This window comes from Elgaria multicarinata, chromosome 2 (assembly GCF_023053635.1).
Source record: "Elgaria multicarinata webbii isolate HBS135686 ecotype San Diego chromosome 2, rElgMul1.1.pri, whole genome shotgun sequence".
NCBI lineage: Eukaryota > Metazoa > Chordata > Lepidosauria > Squamata > Anguidae > Elgaria > Elgaria multicarinata.
Window position 1 is genome coordinate 148,319,051 of NC_086172.1, and position 22,998 is coordinate 148,342,048.

Here is a 22,998-nt window from a genome sequence, read left to right on the forward strand (position 1 = left end):
GGAAGATTTAGGTGTAAGGCCACACATAACAAAGGTGAATGCCCTTCATGACCAAACTTTAGAAAGGCACCTTTTTGCTAGATGAGGTTAGGCAGGAGTAAACTACTTGAAGGAGAGTTCTACCTGTTCAGTGTTTTACTTCTTGAAGAGGTCCTGTGTAACAAAAAGGTGATTCAGTAAATGATTATCTGACTTATGGGAAGAGAAAGAACTTATGAACATATGAAGCGGTCATATACCAAGGCTTTTGATCTATTCTAGCCCAGTACATTCTAATCTGAATGGACAGTAGCTCTCCAAGTCTCAAGCAGGGGTCCCTCTCATCTAGGACTCTTTTAATGGGAGTTATCAGGGACTGAACCTTTGTCACCTTTCACGGTAGAAAAAAGCACAAACTAACATCCTGCACTTCATAAGCATCTAAAAAAAGCTCGAAAGCGTTGGTATTGAGAACTTCACCCAAAAGAGTGCTCCTTTTCAGCAGCGAAGTAAAGACATAGTGCCTGAGCTGTATGATGAAAATGTTTAATGAAATATACATATTTTTAAAGACAAACACACTGACACAAACAACTACTTCATACAAAGTAACAGACATTAACCAGGTTCTGAAAGGAACAGCAAACACACTAGGAAAGACTTTATGTAGCCAATACCAGAACATATGATCCAGTGCCACAGCTTATTAAAGTACCTTCTCAGTTTAAGAAAAAATGCTTGGGAGGATACAAGCAGCATATTTGTGCACAAAATTACTGATTAAGAAAAAAATACACATCCCCACAGACAAAAAATCCTAAAGGAGCATCAAGCTGTCATTCTGACTGAAGGGCATGTTGTAGCTAGAGGCTGATCACTTCAGATAACAAAAGTCTATTCATTTCATCTGGACCACAATATCTGAATTTAAATGCTACTGCTAAAAAACTTTGCAGCTCAGTCGCATGGCCAAGATTAATGTCCACTATGTTCAATAAAGCCTAGCCTCCCTATGTCTGGGTTTAGCCAGTTTGTTGCAGGATTAGGTGAGGGTTGTTCAACCTTCAAATAACCCTCAGTGTCCAGGTTCCCACAACACAATAACCCCCATTTGGGATTGCATTTTCAAAATGGTGCCTAATATGCACCATGGCTCATCACAGGTTAAATAATCTAGAGTGAGCCAGCTATGTTGTGCAAACCAGCCCAATGAAACAGAGCAGGTGAGGCAGCCCCTAGCTGGTGATGCCAACTACATTTTTAAAATGCTGAACACAAGCTTTGGAATTATACAATAGTTTTATTCAAAATAGAACTCACATGTATTTCAATTAATGTAGTTTTTTTTAAAAAAAGACTTTAAATCAAAGTACAGCCAAATTAGCAGCAATATTCATGGGGCTGTGTCCAATTAATTCCTCCAGCTATTTTATTTCTACTCTGGGAGAAGAGTTCTGTGTAATTCAAAAGCTCATTTTCAGCATTTTAAATGTAACTTGCTCCGTGATTTTCATTCTGTAGGACCAACATTACAAGACTGATTTGTTAAACGTAAGCTGAGATCCGGGAAGCTCAGATCTCAATGTTGCTCCAATTCTAAAATGCTACTATCAACATATTCTAGTTGGTAAAGGGAGAGATCATTCCACAACTGGCATATCAGCCAGACTCCAAAGCACACAGGTAAAGAACATCAGTCCCCGCTATCTCCAGTTAAAGGATATCAGGTAGCAGGGCTGGGAAAGAGCTTTGCTAGATAGACCAACAGTTCAAGTCCAAATAAGGCAGTTTCCTTTAGCATTTCAATATGGCACTGGGCTATGGTGTTCAAGAATTCCCACTGAGCTAGCACAGCCCTTCAGATCCTAGCCATTATGTTATGTGACACAACCTCCTTGAGCCATCCGATGACACAATGAACTAGCAAGAGAAAGGTGGTATGGATCTTTACTACCACTATTCACTTGGTGATGACCAAGGCCAAGGGTTCCCAGACATCTGTCATGCTTTCTTCTTAAGGAGGCTCAGTATTTTGAGCCTGCTTGTGCATTTTAAAAGAATATATGGTTTGCTTAGCAGGACTTTTCCTTGTCCACAGGCATAGCAAGCAATTAATAAAAATGGCCATTTAAGGTCAAAGCATGCTTTAAAGTGGGATAGAATAGTCATCCCACCAATTTCCCAATGACAACCATGGTGCTGAGGATTAGGGGATGAAGCACCATAGATTTACACTGTCTTCTGGTCCAAACAAGATATACAAGAAGTAGTCAGGGGAAGAGGTCTTGTCTTCCCTGTGAACTCCCCCAAACTGCTTTGGTAACAAGGCTCATCTCATACTATAGTATAGGGCCTGCAGAAAAGGAAACAGGAATATGCTTCGAAGGTTCAAGTCCTTGAGATGCTAGGAGACTTACAATGCAATCCTGAATATCTCTACACTGAAGTAATTCCCACTAAGTTCAATGGACTTACTCCCAGATAAGTTTGTACAGGATTGCAACCTTAGGTTTATATCACACATCTCTTAGCGAATCAGTTTCCTGGCAATTGCATTGCGGTTAGGGAGATAAACAAGGCATCAAGTAGCATTAATGGATCAGTAAAAATTATTAGCCCCAGATGACCATCTGTCTAGCATGCTTCTTTGTACTACAAAAGGCAAAGAACATAGAATTTTTACCAAATTGTGCTTGATGTAAATATATGGATTGTAAATATTCTTAATTAATATTTTTGTAAAAGGCAGAAGCAAAACAAGAAGAAACTTTAAAAACCCTTTTGAGAATTTAACTAGGTCTCAATCCCTGAGATCACAAGTTGGGTGTTTGACATGACAGGGGCTTCTGCCTTTAATTGCTACATATTTTCCATTCTAATTCAGTCATGTTACTTTTGTACACTGCCCTATGAAAGTGGCTGAATTAGCCAGTTGCTTCACATTCATCATATAGAACAAGTGAGGCAGCTTCAAAGTGCATCAGTTATGAGGTTCTCATATAATTACTTTAGAAAAAAATCTACCCCATCTTTCAACCGCTCAGTCTGAAGTTATAGTTGATCACTCCTGATGCCTGAAGTTCCATTTCAAATCCATCCTACAACAATGTACATATAATGTTGAAAAGTTACTTGAGTCCAGACAAGCATGTGTGTTTGCCCTAGATGTTGCCCACAGAATTCATTAGTTTCAAGATTAGAGGTCTTCGTTGATTTTCTGTAATCCAAAAAGTGCATGCAGATTTTTACTGCTCTTATTTCTTCATGGTGTGAAGGAAGACAGACTATTGACACATTATGATCTGGACTGTAGCTGAGCAGGTCTGAGCAAGCCCTGGCACTATCTGGATAGATCACCAAAACCCACACAAATATATATACATATACAGATATGTATATACACATTCACGCTACTGCAGTTTCTTGGGGGAAGGAATGTTTGCACTTTGATGCATTAGTAGACCCAAATCATGAGCTTATACAAAAAGACTTATACACAGCATATCCCATCCCCTTAAATAATTTGCCCTGGCATTCAACTTCAAAAATTATTTCAAAAATTACATTACCTTTGTGATGGGCTTCCAAAAGTGACAATTTTAAAATTAATTCAACAAGAATGGAGTTAAAACCAATTTGTCGTTAAACACATTGTGGAGAAGAAAATGTGAAAGGCCTTTGCTCAGTTGAAAGCTATTGCAAGTTTTAACTTGCTCCACTTCGCCTTTTCCAAAATCAATTATTTCCAGCTAGTAAGGAGGTCCCACTTTCTGTATTTGTAGGCAGAACATGTAGTACAATTTGAGAAACTATTAATTTGATCTAGCACACTTCTAGCAAACAAATAAAGTTTTATTTTGCTGTGGAGTGATGTTAATATTACTTAAGAGACAAAAACAAACCAGCCCATAAGAGAACTGTGTAATTATGAACAAACAAACTTAGTTCAAACTTGCATACGTGATATACACAATTTCTCTTTTTATGTTTCCTCTTTGGGCAGAACCTTAGGTAAGGCAAACACCCATCTTTTCATTTCCTAAGCCTCAAATAAAGCAAGGCCCTTCTGTTGAAAATGAGCACATCTATAGAGAGCTTTGTGCATTCCTTATAGTGCGGGATGTCAAGAGATTAAGGAATAAAGGGGAAAATGCTGAAACAAAAATAAATAACAGTGCTATAAATAATGTTCAGGGATAGGAGAGTCTTTAAAAAGCTGTCCAGAGCCTATACAATCAGGAAACACGTGGAGTCCTCTTCTTTGGCTTCACAATTCCACCTTCAAGAAGCAGCTGCTGTCCATGTCATTTATGGAGAAACAAACAACACACACACTGTCCTTTAAGCCAGAAGAGCCATTTGTGTTGCTGCTGGAATGCCTGCCATTCCCTATCCCCAACCAACCAAACATTGCTTCTTGTAAGCCCCGTGCTTTTCATGCTAGTAGTCTGGAATGGGTGAAATATTTCTCCATTCCTCCAACCTTACCTTGAATAAAACAAAATGGGTAAGGGGGTAGCTGCACCTATATCCCTCTTTTCAGTTTGGAGAAGCACTTGTTTACCAGTTCTCCTTGACAAAGTTCGAAAGACATTGGTTTTTACACCCTCAGCCTTTCCTCTGTTAAAAAGAATAACTGGAAACAATAGTCTCTCTCTACCTTATTTGCTTCTCTAGCTACACAATTTCCCTTGCTTGGCAAAGTACTTAATATGGCATAGTTAAGGAATCATCCTGCCTGTTTGGAATGTGGATTCTTTGGCTTTATACCTTCCATCACTAAACCTGCATCAACAAAGGCATCCCACTGGGAAGGTGTCCAAAAATCCTGTCTATACCATGAGTGTTTGCTGCAATCATGCAAAGAGCCAAGCAAACACATTAAACCAACATTTAAAGGCAAATTCAAATTTGCATCAAAATCTTAATATATACATTTGCAAGTCCTCTGCTGCAGAGACATGAGCTACACATTTACACCCTATAAGACCTGAGCTGTCAATGACAGGTGATTCAATTGCCAACCTCTGAAATGGAATAGGTAGCTGTGATGCTTATACTGTATTCAAGATTGGATTTCAGAGGCCATTGCCAAATAACTATACAGGTATGCCTGGAGAGAAGCTCTTATTGACTGTCTTAAAGACCTGAGATCTTAAACTGGGGATGTAAAAAATCAGGCCCTCTGTGGGCATTATAGCATACCATACTTCACACAAATGACTGAATAATCATCAAGGCTAGGAGTTCAATGCCCATGATACAGCAAAGGGGCTGACTTGTTAGTGATTGCTACTGCATGCCTCAGCACTGCATTTCTGTCATTAGTACTAACTTGTGGGTGGCTGTGGGTGGGAGCTGGGTGCTCATATGCCTGTATGTAAATAGTTTACCTGTGGCTGGGAATGCTTGCTCCTGGGGGCACCAGGCATAGCACAGCAAATACACACAAGGACAACAATTATGTTATCACATTCAGGTTATAAATATGTAAGAAAAGAACTGCAGAGAACTAATTGTTTCACTTTTAGTATCTAGTTGAAGTGACCTTTATATTTGTTTTCACTGAAGTTGACTTTTTTGGCCAAAAAAAATATGGCCTTTGGGCATCCACTTAATAAGGAATTGGGCACTCCAGACAATTTGAATTTGACACCCGTGTCTTTAGCTGCACTGAATTCATGCAAAACACCAACTGACTGACATTATGCCCCAAAAGATGTGTGGGAAGGGAAGGGGGATGCCTTTGTTGGTGATGACATTCTTAACCATTCTCCATAACCAGAATGATTTGGTTTATCCTTCCCTGTCCCATACTTGTTTTGCTCCCTCTGAGACAGAAAGCATGCATTTTGGACTCTTTTTAGCCAAGCTGCGAAATCCAAATATGTATATCTGCAACTGAATACCAGCTATTCCTTGCACTGAACATGCTACAGCTGTTGGAGCCAGAAGAGAGAAGAAAGGCTTCAGTGGCCTGGATGGTATATGTACATTCCATTTCACAAGATTCCCAGAGACCAAGCAAATGGCAGTGCACCACATCACAGTAACAATGCAGTTCTAAACAGAGTTCTACAGGCTGCTTTGGCAGTTGATCCTAGTGATTATTTGCAGCCAGCAGGGTAGGTGATAATATATTTTCCCAAAAAGAAAAGGCATATTTCAACTTGTGTAAGTGCAATAGAAAAGAAAAGAGACACCTGAACATCACGTCCAGTGACTTGCTTGCTGTAGCTAAAATCCCTGCATAAAATAAAGTGGAGCTGCCAGCGATCACTTGCACCACCTTAACAGCAGGACAGAGAAGTAAGAGGTCATCTGCATATAAGCATAGAGATGGGTACAAGATTTAGCCAACAGGTGGTACCTGTTATACTAAGTTTTGGCAGGCAGCTTTCTTCGGTGCCTTATGTCCTACCTGTTCCAAATCCTATTTACTTCTTTAGCTGGTATAATAGACATGGAAAAAGAGAATCTTGTTGCGCAGGAGGGAGTATGAATTGTCAAATTTGAGCAAGTAGATGCCTTCGCCTGGATAATCATGGCTGCCTACTTGCACTTCCCGGTGGCTGTCCCTTCGGTAGACAGGCATGATCTCCCCATAACGGTTCCGCAAATAACTTTTGGAGCCCCTTTCCACATCACCAACAGGAATAGGTCCTGAGAAGAACAATGCACAATATATCCATCAGCTAAATCAGCCAACAGAAGGAGGACATAAAGATTCAAACAAGACAAGCTGACAAAAGAAGCCAACATGAAGAAAACCATGACCAGACCATAACTGTCAAAGCATCTGCTGAGAACAATGCAATTGAAATTCCACATCTCAATAAAGTATCTATTTGAAAACCAACACCCCAATCCTTATAACATGACAATTAGTTTCACTTTTTTAAAAATCACCCTTATTGCTAACCTATTTACAATTGGAGCATTTAGATTATTTATTGAGTTTATAAACAATGTTTTATTACACACTAGCTGATATGCCTGGTGTTGCTCAGGTCTGTGAATAGTGTTTATAACATAAAGCAATTTTCAATATCTCCTGCTGAAAAAAAATTATTTATGGAATGTTCTGAAGGAATAATAGCAATTTGTACTGGTCATGACCATGAGTCATAGTTTGGTGGCAAGAGAAGACTCATGGGAGTTCCACCTAAGGCATGCTGGCAGTTGCAGGCATAAGCCTCAGTTTTTTATTAAATTCTTTAAAAATACTTAAAATCCAAAATTTAATGTTTTTAGATTTTTCTGGTACATTGTACAGCCCGACCTATCAGTGTGCCAAATTTCAAGTTTCTACTTGAGCCGCTAAGATATATGTCTGCGAGGTAATCATCTTAAAGCAGCCTGTGAGTTAACCTTTAAACAAATTAAATTAATTTCCTTTTTTCCTCCCTCACGACAACCCTGCAAGGTCTGTGAGGTAACTTTAAAACAAATTAAATTAGTTTCTCCCCACCCACCCCACTCTCTCTCTCTCTCTCTGAGGGAGCTGGCTCACTGACTGACTCATGGGTAGCTTGGTTGTTGCCGTCACTGACGGGCCCAGAGCTGGAACCTCCTTCCCTTCTGCTCCAGCCAGCCCAGGTACTCTCCCTTTAGGCTCAGGATGGCGAGCTGCTTCCAGATAACAGTCGCCAAACCCTGATAAGTCTTCCCTCCAGCTCAAGGCATGCTGGGAGTTGTAGGCACAAGCCTAGCTCCTTGAATAACATGTTCATCTTTGAACACATCTGAGGTATGGTGGGAGAGCGGACTGCCTTAGTTGTAGCACTGTGCTTAAGGATTTGTTTTTCCCAGGCAGGCTTGCCTAGTGACTGCATTAATGGCTTTTAAGTGCCAAGTGATTTTTTTTTTAAAAAAAAAGTATTTTCCAAGGCCTTTTAACTTGAGATTTTTTATGCTGCGATTCCTCCCGCCCCTTATAACTAAACCACAACATTCCAAGAATTACTGAATAAAGTTTATGATTTTTATGTACTTTACTACTGAAACAGAAGAGTGAATGGAGGAATGATTGATAGCTGAGGCTAGAATGGAATGGTGGGGCAGGGTGAGTGGCAGTTGGAGAAAGTCAGTTAGAAGGAGAACAAAGACAGCGAGAGGTCAGGAAAGTGGGGGCTGAGTTAGGACTGAGAGACAGTGACATGCCAGTACCATACCTCCCGGCATGCTTTTGGCAGCCCTCAGATGCCCATGTCCTCAGCCCTTAGTGGATGCCCACAACTCTGGCCAAGTCCTGCTGGGACTGCCTTCTCACCCAGAGGTAGAGAGCTCCAGCTATTGGGCGGTATAGAAATGTAATAAATAAATAAATAAATAAATAAATAAATAAAGTGCTCCATCAGGAGCCTGTACTGAAGGGCCAGGATTGGGCCGGGCACTTGCCCCCCTTCATCAAGCTTGTTTCTGGACATGCACGGAGTGCTTCCCTTTCCTCCCTCCCTTCCCCCCTCTTCTGAGAAAACAGCAATATCAGGACGTGGTGCCTTTGAGCATGTCTTTGAGCATGTCCAGAGTTCGGCCTCTCAAAGACATGCTATTGTATCTAGTTATGATTTTAAAACCACACATGACAGGTGGGAGGAGGCACTGCAAATTAAGGCAGCACATTTATGCGGGTTGTTTCCTTTTACATGGGATTGGGTTGGCTGCTTGATAGTGACCTTAGGAATCACAATGGCCACCAAAGGCCAGTAAATCTGGCCTCCCACCCAAGGTATGCTGGGAGTTGTAGGCATAAACCTAGTTTTTTATTAAATTCTTTAAAAATACTTAAACCCCCAAAATTCATGTTTTTAGATTTTTTTTAATCCATGTACACGAAGACCTGTCTGGGTGAACAGTATTAAGGCAGTACTATATGTGGAAGTGAGTAAACATTTCGGGACATACGTGACACACACATACTTTCCACTTTATAGGTAAAGATTATTTTTCAAGTTTGCATGATTGCATGGTTGCTCAACCCTCTGTCAGACTGGGCCCTAGCGCAGGCCAGATTAGGCCTGCAGGCTGCCCACCCCTGACATACAGCTTAGTTATATAGCATTCCAAGAAAAAAACAAATGCAGGAACAGCATGCATAAACTGAGAGTTAGAACAGCACACTAATAGTTGTTAAAATGTTAAGACTTAGTTCAAGCAAAGGAAACAAAAACACAGTGAGGCCATTTCTGCAGTGGACTCAAGTCTATGGAACTCACTCCCTAGATTAAAGAAAATCCTTGCTGGTTTGTAGAAATGCAAAGCCTATTTGTTCCAGTAAGCCTGACAAAAGTTTTTAACAAGGTTGTTGATGTTTTATTACCAGATTTTAAAAAATCCTGTCAGTGGCCCAAAGGAAGGTCAGAAAGTATGTGACACAGTTCTGCCATTAAAACTAAAGCAGTTGTGACTGCTTGAGAGACCATGTAGGAACTATACGTTAGTCATTCTAAACATTTGAGGAAAAAGCAAGTTTAAAAGAACTGTCTTGAACACTGTCAAAAGGCATTGTCACTGATCTACCAGTTTTTGTTTGTTTGGTTAATCCTGACGTTGACTTTTGATAACGATAACATGTTTTATGTTTTGACTTTGTAAGCCATCTCAGCCATAATGAGTATGGTAGGACATACATGTCTGAATAAATAGAAATTGCTGGAGCATGTGCTGGTTAAGGAAAAAACGGGCAGAATAAAAGGACTATGTGGTCTCAGTGACTTCATCTGTGACTCCACAGCTGTAGAAACTTAAATGAACTGTTAATAAAATGAATGGATGAGAACTACACTGAAATATACCATTAGTGAACTACATTGAGATACCAGGGTATCAGGCAGCTACACTCTGATACCAAAGCAACTGCTGTGTTCCTTGTCCAGTTGTGCACTAACCTTCAAACTCTTCCTCTTCATCTTCTTCATCACTTGATTCACTGACCTGCACAGTAATAGCAGTGCTAGTAATGGGGGTCCAATCAAAATAGACCCCAAAGCCAATGTCATAATCTTCTGTGGCAAACTCCCAGCAGACACGCTTTCCATCAGGGTGGGTAGGCACCCGAACTGTTAACACCTCACCCCGTTTCACTACCATTCGGGTATTCTTCTCCTTTGCCATCTTTGTTTTGAACTCCCTTATCTTAGAGCTTGTCCAAGTAGTTGGTGGAATCAGAGGAGGTGGCCTAGCTGAAAGAAATGAGGATGATATTATTAGCTTGTGATCAGCAAGGGGAGGGGTTATTCCTTAATAGGGTTGGGCATCCACCTTTCAAAAGGAGGAATAATAATCCCACTCTCTCCTTATGCTCCTTAATTCTCAAAATTAAGCGTGGCTATTTTTTCTTCTCTTCATTTTTATACCCCATCCCAACTTTACTTTGGGCTGATTGACACTACTTTTTAAATATGGTTAATTCAGTATATACTGCAGTCTATTCCACTGTTAAACAGTTGTGCAACTGCTTAATAACATTCCCAAACTAGAGCTCACTACACATTTAACTAGCCACAGCAAAGCTTCTGAGAGTGAACTGGTGACTGTGCATTAAATGGTCATCACAAATGTGGACTGAATTAATTTGCTATGCTGAAATGTTTGTTTTAAATGATCTTCTGTTATGATTCCCCCCCCCCAGAGATATAGTTTTGGAGAACCTTGTCTCCAGGATTAAAATGTAAAAAGATAATATGACAACATCTGAGCTGTATTTGTGTCTTGCTTCCCTGTGGATTTCTAATTCTATCATGGTGCTCTAGTCATGTACATTTCAAGAAGAACAAAATGATGAAACAGCTGTATGCCAGTTTCATTACTATCTACAACACTTACCATATCATATGTGACAGAAGAGCACTCATGTACAGATATGCACAGGACTCAGGCTATTGATCCATACCTAGAGACAGCAATGCATACTTAGTCCTTACCTTTTTTCTGTTCACCGAGCAGATCTGTAGTTTCCAGCTCTGCTGAGAGGACATCCACTGCACCTGTGTATTCAGACTGTATCATGACTATATCACCTGGTCCTTGTGGGGCAGGATACTTTGTCATCCGCACCACAGCCTCCTACATAGAGGACACAACCTTTCTGAGTTTCTTCTCACAATAACATCCAACTTTTTTACCTCTATATTATTCTGATAATTAAATTTTACCTACATTTTATTGCCAATTTTTACCTGCTGGTGCAGTTTCTAGATCACATACTGACAAACATGGACATTCCCAGAGGGACTAGGTTGCCAGGAGAGAGAGAGAGAGAGAGAGTGTGCATCTTTAAAAGCTTTCTAAGATAGGCAAGACAAGGTGCAGGTAGTGTGCCTCTCTCTAATACCTCCACTAGCCCTCATGCCCACCCTCTTCTCCCACCTATTGTGCATAGTAGAGTCTTGCTAGCCACAGAAGATAGGGGAGAAGGTGGGCAAGAGACCAGTGGTGAAATTTGGCAGCAAGTACAGTAGTTGTCTTGGTGCCTTAGGTTTTTTACTACATAGGCTAATAAAAACCATCAAAATTATCCCAGCCTCAACCTTGGAGCTCTCAAGTAGAACGCAGGTTATAGAAATTCTCCAGTAACTGAATCATGCCAAAATGTATTAACAGCAATAACTAGGATAATATCTCCCTACTATTAAAAAGACATCTATATTTAGTTCTTCTAAGAACTCCCCAAAGTGTGGTGCCACAAATTTGCACCTGACATTTCATAGCTTAACTGGAGGGCGGGGAGCAGGAAATAAAGAAACTACCTTAAAGCCTTAAAATAAAGTACAGAAGAACATTAAAGAAAAGTTTAATTTTCAACTCTATTCTCACTTTCTATGGAGAATCAAAAGCAAATCAATTTACTGTAAGTATTGCATTCAACACGACAGGTGCAAGCTCAGCAATCAACAGAAAGGACTCTAGCAGCATTGTATCTTATTTTATATATATAGTCATGGTACTACACTATATAACACCAGGTATTTTAGCAAAGTATTTATGCCCCACGTTTAAATTCAAGATGCCCCTTAATGATAACTGTGGATATCTGAACAAATGTTTCACAACTCCTTCCATCACAGTCATTGCCTCCCCCTGCCTCTTCCCCATCATAGTTTTCTTTAAAAACAAATGCATTTAAAAAAAAACAATTATGCTGACAACTGTTTGCAATTTTATTATATTCTCTAACATCACTTTCACATGTTGCATGTGACCTGTTTGCAATTTTATTATATTGTCTAACATCAGTTTCACATCTTGTCAAGATTTTTCTCCATTCCACGCTTTTAAAAAATTAAGGGTTTTGTGTATGGCAGCAAAGATAGTAGTGTCCAGAAATCGTTTTTGTCTTGTGATGCACAAATTTGATGCAGTTAAGAAACCTGTCATATTGAAGAAATACAAAAAACTGCTTAATAATCTTAATAGGAAGTGCACATGTACTACAAACAGTATCTCAAAAAAGTTTCCCATGCAGCAAAACTGAATAATTCATTTGAAAAAAAGGGTTACAACAATGGTGTGCCATGTGGACATAGCCTAAAAGGCATATCCCCTACCTCTTTTGGGTGCTGAGGTTGATCAGTTAGGATCTCCTCCTTTCCTTCTACATCTTGCTCTTCCAGATTACCATCAGCACCTCCTGAATCCTTTGTGGTATCTGCATTTACAGGTGATCCATTCTGCAGCCTCTCAGAGAAAGACAGCACATCAGTTCAGAATGTTTTAAGGACATGAAGCACAAATGAAACTCCAATAAATTAAGAAAAAAATAAAGGGCTTTATAGGGAGGATGCTGAAGAAACAGGATTGTGTATATATCTGTCACATCCAGGTGAATCTGTCTCAACTAAACCAAATCTAGAGTGAATAATTCTACTGTGTTGTACTCCCTTAGGGAGCAGAAACTCAGCCCAGCTGAGCCCATCCATCCATCCATCTCTTCATAGCTGAACTGCCTTGTAAACATTTGTTTTAGCTAATCATACCCAGCACTTAGGCAGAATTAGCTACCATGGGTTAATTTATCAGACAAAAAATACGCCAGAGTAATTTGACAACTTTGTTCAAACATCTCCACATCTATAAATGCAGTTTTCACAAAGAACATTTTTAAAGAGAGTGAGAAAACATATGCCTTACGCAAATACATTTTCACAGAGAACAGCACAAGGCTTAGCAACAAGAGGCTTGCTAAAGAGCTTACTATAACAATAAGTACTCCGTTCCTGCCGGCTACCTCCCAAAACTGACTATTGCACTGAGCTTCATCTGAACAAATGAAGCTGAATTATGGACTTAGAGCATCTAGACCAGTATTGTGTACACCGATTTAACTGGCCGTATCTTCCAAGGCTGCAGATACATGTCTTTCCCAGTCCTGCTATGCAAGATCCTTAAAACGGGAAATGCCAGAGATTCAGCCTTCTAAAAATAATCTTAAAGGATAATTATAATCTTCTATGCTCTACAAGGTTAAGGTAGGAAAGCATACTTCCCTCCATCACACACCATTTACTAGGCAAAAGGAGCACCTTCTTTGCACTGGATGGCTGAGTGCTGTGTGTTTGACAGCATTGATAAGTGTGGATGGGCAGTTACATAGCCAACCCAAACCAATACCATGCAAGTGTTAAACTGACTAGTGTAGCCTATTTCCAACAGCCTTTTTCCTTGTTGTTTTTTCCTGTTGCCAAGAAAACCCATAGGCAAAAAGTGAAACTAACTAGACTAGTCCCAGGCTCTAAACCATCAGTGTCCATTAGGGGTGCTTCCAGTGTAAGCTTTTATAGCACTATCATAGAATCATAGAATAGCAGAGTTGGAAGGGGCCTACAAGGCCATCAAGTCCAACCCCCTGCTCAATGCAGGAATCCACCCTAAAGCATCCTGGCTCATTCCTAGAATTTTATGGGGAGCCCAGCCATCATAGTCTTTCACTCATAACCTGCCAGTGTTTTCTCACCACTTATGTATGACTTCTTAACAGAGAAAATTCATTTTAAAAATTTTTGCTACACAACACCTAGAAGTTTCATTGGTAGCCCAGTGCTCCCTAACTCTACTATCACACTTCTTATACTATGGCTGTTTAAAATCAGAAATCTATTAAAGAGGCCTTCATTATCATAATTCATCTCTGTGTATCATCATCCTTTGTGGAATCAATTACTCAGCTTTTAGAGGAACTTTACTGGGCTGTTTCAAAATTGGTCATCATGCTTATCTGAAAGGTTTTGGGGTTTTTTCACAAATAGCAAGACACACACACACCCCTTCCAGACAGGCCTGGAGAAACTTCTCCTAAAAACCAATACTAACACTACTTGTAGTTTTAGGGAGAAAAGTAGGCTTCCATGAAAGATGGAAACAATGCTATTGTACTCTGGAGTTATCCAAGTCTTTTGAAAAAGATTCCTAGTAAGAGCGAACAGTAAGAAACCCTGATGAGCCTCCATTGAGAGCAAGTTCGGTTGTAATTACTGAGGAAGATTTGTTCTTCACAACCACCTGCTGTGAAGAACAAGCCATGGCACCCACAGCAAGGTCTCCTAGCCCAGTCTAAGTCCGTGAGGGTCCATATGGAGAAAGACTATTTGCTTTGAAGTTAATATATGTTGGATTGCGCTCAGAAGCTACCTGGCAACCAATGGTGAATCCAAAGCCAAAAAACAGAAACAAAAATTTAATCAGGAGAATAGCAGACATTTAATATTTAGACCTGAATTAGCAAGCAAACATAGCTGTGTTGCGGAAAATTAGCTGGAGCTCATGCTAGCCCAGAGATTAAAGCAAAAACCTATTTGGCATCAACTGGGCTGCTGCACAGCATCCTAGATAGAGACATAATTACAGAGGCAGCAGGGATTTCTGTCTCCTCTGTGCTGTAGATTTTATATGCCAGTATTACCTCAGATTGCTTTTAAAAATAACATTGTGTTCCAACCAGGAAGAGAAAAGAGGACAAAGTTTGACCTATTTAATTCCCCCTCCACTCTTTTTTTTAAAAGTAAGGTGTACTTTAAAAACAACAACTTAAGCATCTTGAAATTGCAGAACCCATCAAAGGATCAGGTGCCACTTACAGCTATTACATACAACAAAGATTTTAAACTCAGTGCTCCTAATACAGAATTCAAAATTATGTGTGTTGATAATTAAGTTTGCTTTTGAATCCAGACAAACTGTCCCATCCCCTGCCACATTTTACAGGGTAAACTCTAAAATGAAGAATTTGACAGAAATTGAATTTTCCACTGGAGAGGGGAAATATGATCTATCACAGAAAGGTCCACCAGAAAGACAGTATCTTTCACTTCCTTTCACTTGAAAAAAACATAGATCTTTATCACATATATGTGTTTCCTACCTGCACTGCGAGTCCTCATTTTCTGAAGTGGTAGCTCTCTGAGTTGTATGCTCTGACCTCTGAGATGAATCTTCATTCTCTAGAAAGACAGCAAAGATAGAAATTGTGGTTGGTCTTTTGATACTTGCAGCTATATCCAGTGTTAGGCACAATTTCTAGAAGTCTTGTAAGCAGACTATTTTTCATGCTATATGCTCCTTTTTTGCCTCAGCAGGATTCAAAGATCTAAATATATCTCCAACTGCTTCCAGGAACAGTATCAGAAAAGTCAATACATTTTCTGCCTAACACACATAAATAGAACAGGCTTGGGTTCCATGACAGTAGGCTTAGCTTCAGGAAAGAAGTCCTAATCAAGGCTAAAGCATGGCATATAAAAGTATATAAATACATCTTAACTGCTCATTGTATTGCTTTGTACTTTACTGTACTTGGAAATGTTTTTATTAATGTATTTTAAATGTGTTTTAAATATGTATATGCAAACTGCTCAGGGATTTTATTATATTAAACAATATAGAAGTATCACTAATAAGTAAATAATAAATAAATAAAGGCTCATAAAGTCTTGGACAATTGACTGGAAGAAAGAACCAGAGAGTTCTGGCTATTATATGGAAAGAAATAAAACAAATGAAAATGAAATTTAAATTGAACTGAGTTATTAGCATGTTAGTCTTATATTTCATAAACAAAATGAAAATAAAATACCATGTTAACTGTATTTGCTATATATTTATTTATTATTTAGCATATTTATACCCCGCTCCTCAGCCAAAAAAAGGCTCTCAGAGCGGCTTACAATTAGTTAGCAAAAAGACAGTCCCTGCCCTCAGGCTTACAGTCTAATAAAGACATGACACACAAGGAAAAGGAGTCCAGGAGGGGAGAGGGAGAGAAAGGGATCTCAAAAGCTTCTCTAACAGCCAAACGTAGCTGAACTGAAATATTTGATTAGAAAATAAAATACACAGTGTGGTATTCAAAGAAATTCAAAGCTTTATTTAGAAATTATTTTGACTGGAATACTTGTAAATAAAGCCATGACAACTCAGTAGCACATACTTCCCTTACACAGGGGAGGTTTCCTACAGAAAAATATAAGCCACATCTAAACCTAGGTTCAAATCAGTGTCATCTCTAAAACAGGCGGCATAAAAATCCTTAAATAAATAAATAAATAAATACACAGCCCTTGCTTTATGTCACTGGATAACCTTGCATAGAGAAGAGAATGGTATTGCATATTATTTAGTCTTTGCCTTCTCTGCAGAGAATACTCAGGCAATTAGCTGATTACTATTAGTCAGATTATTTAAATTCATTAAAGCCCAGACCAGGAGGGATAAAATAAAATTATTTTTATAAAGGCCTGTTATACATCATTGACTGACTGTACATTTAATGTAAAATCTGGGAACAAACGCTACTAAACCAAAATCTTTAGAATTGTAACAAAGCACAGAACTATGGGGATACTTAGAACTTCATATCTCCTCCCAAATTCTACACAAAAAGAAACTGCACATTCTTCATGTTTAAATATACATTCAGTACAATTTATTCTGTTTCTAAGGTTCAGCTTTGCAAGGAAAATATATTTTGTCAACAATTTGGAGGATGGAAGACAGAATGGGCTGTACAGTTCTAGCAATGAACCAAGATAATTCTGAAATAATGCTTAGCACTTTTGTAGTCTATTTGGGGTATCCAAAGCATTTACATACATTATCTCATTATTTATTTATTTATTTATTACATTTTTATACCGCCCAATAGCCGAAGCTCTCTGGGCGGTTCATAATCCATAAATAGCCTCATAAAGTAGCCCAGGTCATCTCGGGGTAAGAAAATAGTGGCTTGCTTGCCTAAGACCACCTACTGTGTTCATGGCTGAGGTGTGATTTGAAATAGCAACTTCCTGGTTCACAACTCTTAGCCACTACTAGTTCTCACTCAATCATAACTGATAGCTCTGCTCAGTCCTTTGTGGTTTCAAAGATTTTTTTCTGACACTGCCTTTATTAATAGCATAAAGGCTAGACATTTGCTTTAAAATGTTAAGATTCATATTGTACCACTTTATGTGACATATACCCAAGATGTAGTAGCATGGTTAAGTTGCACAAAGCATGCAACTCTCAAAATGGAGAAATACAATATATGAAGTGATACTAGGAAAGTTTTGCATTCTGACATCACCATGATAGATTAATAAGCTATGCACAGTAGCTTAGTTTTGAAATAGTCCACAATTCCCCGCCACACAAACAGGGTAATAAGCTACTGTGTGTAATTTCACATGTGCACAATTGTGCACTTTAGGCTATGGGGGAAATAATGCATTTTTGGTTGTTTTCTTTATTTTTGCTGATTTTCCAAAGCTTTATTTATGCCAACCCCTATTTGGTGCTCCTCGGATTTTCCCTCCTCTGGTTGAAGTAGGGCAGAGTTTTGAAGGTGGATTGGGTGCCTCCTGACTAGGGGAGGCGGCCTATGACGTGTGGTCCCAATCCTGCAAACCTTCAAGGGTTTATAGAGCAGCAGCAACTATATGATCCCATCTTGCCATGCCACTCTATAAGCAAACAAATTAACCCACAGTGCCTGACAGTTGCACACCATGGGTTATCAGAATGTGTTACTTCAGGCAAATAACCCATCATGGCTTATCACGTTGTCCAAGCCCAGTCATACCGCAGGGATGATCTAATCTTGCCTACAAGGTTCTGGATTTGCTAAGAATCTCCACAGATTTATGGAATGCATACAGCTCTAATGTGCTTCCTTTAGCTTATTAGGCTCATGAGACTCCCCAAAGGCCAACATCTGCTGAGAAGGAATCATGGAATACTGGCTCCCAAAATGGGTTTATAAAGCAAATTCTGGTGCTTTTTCTTCCCGGTACTGCGAGCCATTTGGGAAATCATTTTACAACTGATACAGGTGGTCTTGTTGCACTGCCCAGTTGCACTGTTCAGTTTTATAGATTTTTCAGCAAGCTGATCAAAGCATTAAAGAAATGTTTGTTCACATAAAACATCAATAACTAATTATTATTATTTATTTATTTATTTACTGCATTTTTATACCGCCCAACAGTCGAAACTCCCTGGGCGGCCAACAAAAACTAAAAACATTCAAAGTATAAAACAAACAGTATAAAAACATGATATAAAATACACATTAAAAACTGATTAGAAACATACCATATATGATTAAAATGTCTTTAAAACATCCTAAAAACATTCTAAAATTTCACTGGAAAGGCCTGCCGGAATAGATCAGTCTTTATTGCTTTTTAAAATTATTAATTAATTGAATTATTCCTTGCCTTTCCTGGGTTTGTATACACATCCCTTCTTAAATAACTGGTGAATTGATCAAACTAATAAACAGGGACCTGTGGATGGAAACCTTATATCTTTCATAAGGAAATGTTACAGACATGGCAGTATTCCACAATCCCACCAAGCCAGTGCAGATTTTGGTATCAAGAGCAGAATTCAGCATCTTGAGAAACTCAAGGTATTTGTTTTTGATATTGTTTTAAAAAGAAAATACATTCATAGCTGTTATAGCTGTGAAGACAAGCTTAAACTCTATAGGAAGTAACTGACAGTGGACAGTATACAACAGGGCACAACCGCGAACATAAATAACATTGTACTAGCATAAACTATTTTAACGCAATGCAATAGTATTAGCTAGTGTGCTGATTTTCCTGAGAAATCGGTGTTATACTAGAGTAATTTATACTAGCAAAATGTGATTTACAGAAGCAGTTGCACCCCACTGGATACTGCCCAGTGTCTTGAGGGAGGCTGCTGAATAGAAATTACAGTCATGCAGACAAGGGGCTACAATACTGCTTGCATAATAAGGGTTATTGAATTTGGGGTGCAGAATATGGATTTGCTTAAACAAATTAATCACACTCTGGTATAGATACACAAGTTAGGAATGAGAGCCAACAACAGCTTAGATGTTCTGAGGATCAATCACAACAATGCAACAAATTAAAAAGAAGAGAGAAGGCCTGATTAATAGTGGAGAAGGATATTTCCTCACTTGTAGAAGTTAACTGATCATCTGGAACTAGAACAGAAGCAAACATTTACTTTAAGGATGCCACAACTGCATTGTAAGAGTATTTCTGGAACATAAAAATGCACATTAAATTTACAAACATACAAGAAATATGTCTAGCACAACTTCTAGGAAACACACCAACTTGTCTCTCAGCCAGCACTACAACCAATACTACAGCAACAGATGTGCTTGGTTTGAATGGCATTTACTCAACACCCTTTGCATATGGAGAGTGATATGAAAGAGTTAAGCAACATTAAGCATGGCTTATTTCTAGCAATACTAGTTAGCATTTATACAGCACTTCAAAGAATGTGCAAAGCATTTCACATGCATTACTTTGTTGCAATCTTTACAAACAATCCTGAAAGATAGCTCAGAAACTGCAGATGAGGCACTACGTCTGAGACTGTGGCTTTCATATGTCTACTTCATATTTTCATGGCGCTGATTCTGAGTGTAATGAAAGAGCAGCAAATTGCTATTTATTAATTATTGTTGCATTTTATTCCCAGGCACAGCCACTTATAGGATTTTCTGCCTCATGTGCCAAAGTAAGTTGACCACACTCATCTACTATGCGCTTTGACTTGTTGGGGGAGGCATTTGCTGTTCCACCTAAGGCAGCAAAATGCATGGCAGAGATGAGATTTGAACTGGAAGCATCTTGATTCACCTCTCAGTCCTGGGGGAAAGCAATCCTATGACCCCTAGACAGCATCTGGGAGAGGGCATAGGGTTCTTCATCTTCATGGATCGGAGGGATCCTGGAACCCGCACTCCTGCGCCCCTCCATGCCTTCCAGCCAGCATGGAGAGAACCGCGCTGGCTGCCTCTCCGAGGTCAGAAACGTGGCCTCAGAGGGTAAAGGGACATTCTGGTGGGTGGGGAGGGGATGGAGAAGCCAGATAAGAGCTATCCCTAGGCCTCTCCAGCCTCCTCTCCCCTTCCAAAGCACCCCAGATAGAGGGGCAAAAAAGCCTGTCAAGCAAAAATGCAGAGCAAATGGAGCAGGGAGGCAACGATCACCTCTGCCACTCCACACTGGATGACTGGAGGCTTACAGGCTTCATGATAGGATTCCACCCTTAGCTACAACACTACTCCAGCTGTCAAAAAACCCCTAAAAGAAGCAGGGAAGGAAGTCTAGAATGTCAGGTGTTAACTATGCAAGCCAGACAATAACTCCCTATTCCTAGGATGCTCATGTTCAACTATTAGTCAATATAGTCCCTCCCATTCACTTAAATCTCTCTATTCTGTGTTATTATACTTGACATAGTGAAAGACAGTTACTGGTCCATAAAACAAGAAAGAAATGGCAATTATTACCTATTACATGATGCAACAGTTACACCAAGGTGCATTAGCCTAATTATAAAACAGCTGGTATGCCAGAGAAAAATTAAACAGTGCAATGCCCCCAAGGGAATCAATCCTATTAGAGGCCAGCTCTGACAAACAACCTATCAAATGATGTTACAGCAGAAGAAGGCTGAACATAGAAAGAAGCCAGCCACATTATTTCTTGGGTGATAAACGCAACACTGAGATGTACTGCAAACTTATACAGTATTACAATTCTGTCCCAAACCTGTTCAGTATTGTTTTACTTTCCTATACCAATTTAGGTTTTGATTATCTGTGACATCCAATTATTTCCTAATGCTGATCTTGCCATTACAATGGAAATTGGTTTTATGCTCTTTGGTTCCAACTGTGGCTATTGGGACACAAAAATTTCCAGACAGATGGGAGACAGTTCTGGGGTCACAGAACAGGCTCCAGCTTCTACATCAACACGGAGAGCCCTTTCATTGGATACTTCAAGGATTCTTTTATGCTGCTATTCTACCCATCCACACATACCAGGGGACACCTCTAACAATCAGCTCCCAAGCTTCATTGCTATGCATGGTTCTTCTTTCTACAACAATATAACAGATCAACATAAAGACAAAATGAGGATTAAACTAGCACTTGTTCCACTAACAAATGCTTCCAGGAGAACACTCGATCCTCCACCTCTAAAGACATATTCTGGTATGTAGATACATCTACAGACAGGTAGGCTAGTGAAGGTATGCTGCTAAATTTAATTTTAAATTCTTTACTTCCTGCAACTTAAGTATTATGTGAGCTATCTCACAAAAGGGGTGTGCAAAGGGGCAAAACCAAGAAGAACAAAGGGATGGGATTATTTCCTATGCTTTGTAATTGAAAGCCCTGGAGGGGGACACACTAAAAAGAATTACACCAAATGGCCATTGGGGTGCATTGGTTTCTACAGCCATCGGTATGGCTGTAGAAATACACTGACAGGCCAACCCGATGCAGATGTTGGCATGAACTCCCATCTTGTTCAGTGGAGCTCCACTGACCACAATGGGACTTCATTCCCTTGCAAGTGGCCCTGTTCAGACAACACACTAAACCATGAAAGCTTAGAGCTAAACATAATGGTTTAGCGTGTCATGCGAACTATGACTTAAGTGTGTTGTGTGAACCATTCTTAACCGTGGTGGCTACATAACACGGTTTAAACACGCTCACTGACCACTTACTGCAAAAAGGTTAGTGGCCAAACCATGGCTTAGTGTGTTGTCTGAACAGACCCAGTATGTTTAAGACTGCAGCCAGAGCTCCCCAAGCTTCCCAATACATTAAACCAAGGGTGGTTGGTTACTTAAATCATGATCTTGAGGGGCCGTCTCCTAATAAAAATGACGTGTTTGCCTTCCCACTGGCTGCTGAAATGCCTAGGTACTGAGCAGTGTTCTTTTTAACACCACCCCACACAAGAAGTGTCAGAAAGCCTTTCCCCAGGTTTCCTGGAATCCTTGCCTGAAAACCTGCAGTGCCAACCTTCGAGCCTGCCTGCCCACACAGGGGGCTTCCTTCCTCAGCTGGGCCAGTTCAGTATTGCACCCACCCCATCTCCCCAAATAGACCCCCTCCGCCAGCAACTCAACCTGCCCAGCTCAAGCACCTCAACGCGAAAGTAAAGGTCGCCCCCCACCCAACCTTATTTGTATTTGTTTCTATTTTCCCCCTTGACAGGGCACCAGCTCCGTGAAAGACAGGCATTCAACAGGTGCAGCACATCCTGTCAAAGCGTCCCCGTTGCCTGGAAAGATTCACCTGTTGAATTTCGGCCTGCCTCAGGAAACGGAAAAAACAAGGTGGTGACAAACCGACCTCCCAACCCCGCCCACACTTGCCAAACCCGCGCTCCGCTCTTTCGGTTCAATGGCGAAGGGAGGCCCCGACAGGAACGCTGGTTTCCCCACCCCCACCCGTGAGGGGCTACCAGAACCAGCCCCACAGAAGGTACCTGAAGGCGGCGGCGGCGGCGAGAGGCGCTTCTTCTCGTCGTGTTCAGCCGCGCCGAGGCAACCATCGCCGCTTGCCAAGCCCCCGGCCGCGGAGGGTTTGAACCGGGTGCCAACGGCAGCGGCCGGCACGTCCGACATGGGGAGGCGGAGAATCGGGCCAACCGAAAATAGCCGGGGAGAGTCGAGCCGAGCCGGAAACAGCCGGAAAGAGCCGAGCGGCGATCGTAGCAGCAG

General features: G+C 40.3%; 1 protein-coding gene across 1 annotated transcript; it reads right to left on the reverse strand.

The window, feature by feature from the left end:
- Positions 1 to 560: 560 nt before the first annotated feature.
- Positions 561 to 22,902, reverse strand: TMED8 (transmembrane p24 trafficking protein family member 8). The gene is made up of 6 exons (XM_063117915.1): positions 22,764 to 22,902; positions 15,338 to 15,416; positions 12,528 to 12,657; positions 10,905 to 11,046; positions 9,870 to 10,163; positions 561 to 6,642 (listed from the first exon to the last, which is right to left on the reverse strand). Exons 1-6 carry the CDS (start codon positions 22,900 to 22,902, stop codon positions 6,425 to 6,427), a joined length of 1,002 nt encoding a protein of 333 aa, XP_062973985.1. The 3' UTR covers positions 561 to 6,424.
- Positions 22,903 to 22,998: the final 96 nt, after the last annotated feature.

Coding starts and splice junctions, on each gene's coding strand:
- TMED8 (XM_063117915.1), bottom strand. CDS start 22,902: ATGTCGGACGTGCCGGCCGCTGCCGTTGGCACCCGGTTCAAACCCTCC. Junction 11,047..12,527: donor AACCTCAGCACCCAAAAGAG/GTAGGGGATATG, acceptor TCCTCTATGTAG/GAGGCTGTGGTGCGGATGAC. Junction 10,164..10,904: donor GCTCGGTGAACAGAAAAAAG/GTAAGGACTAAG, acceptor CATTTCTTTCAG/CTAGGCCACCTCCTCTGATT.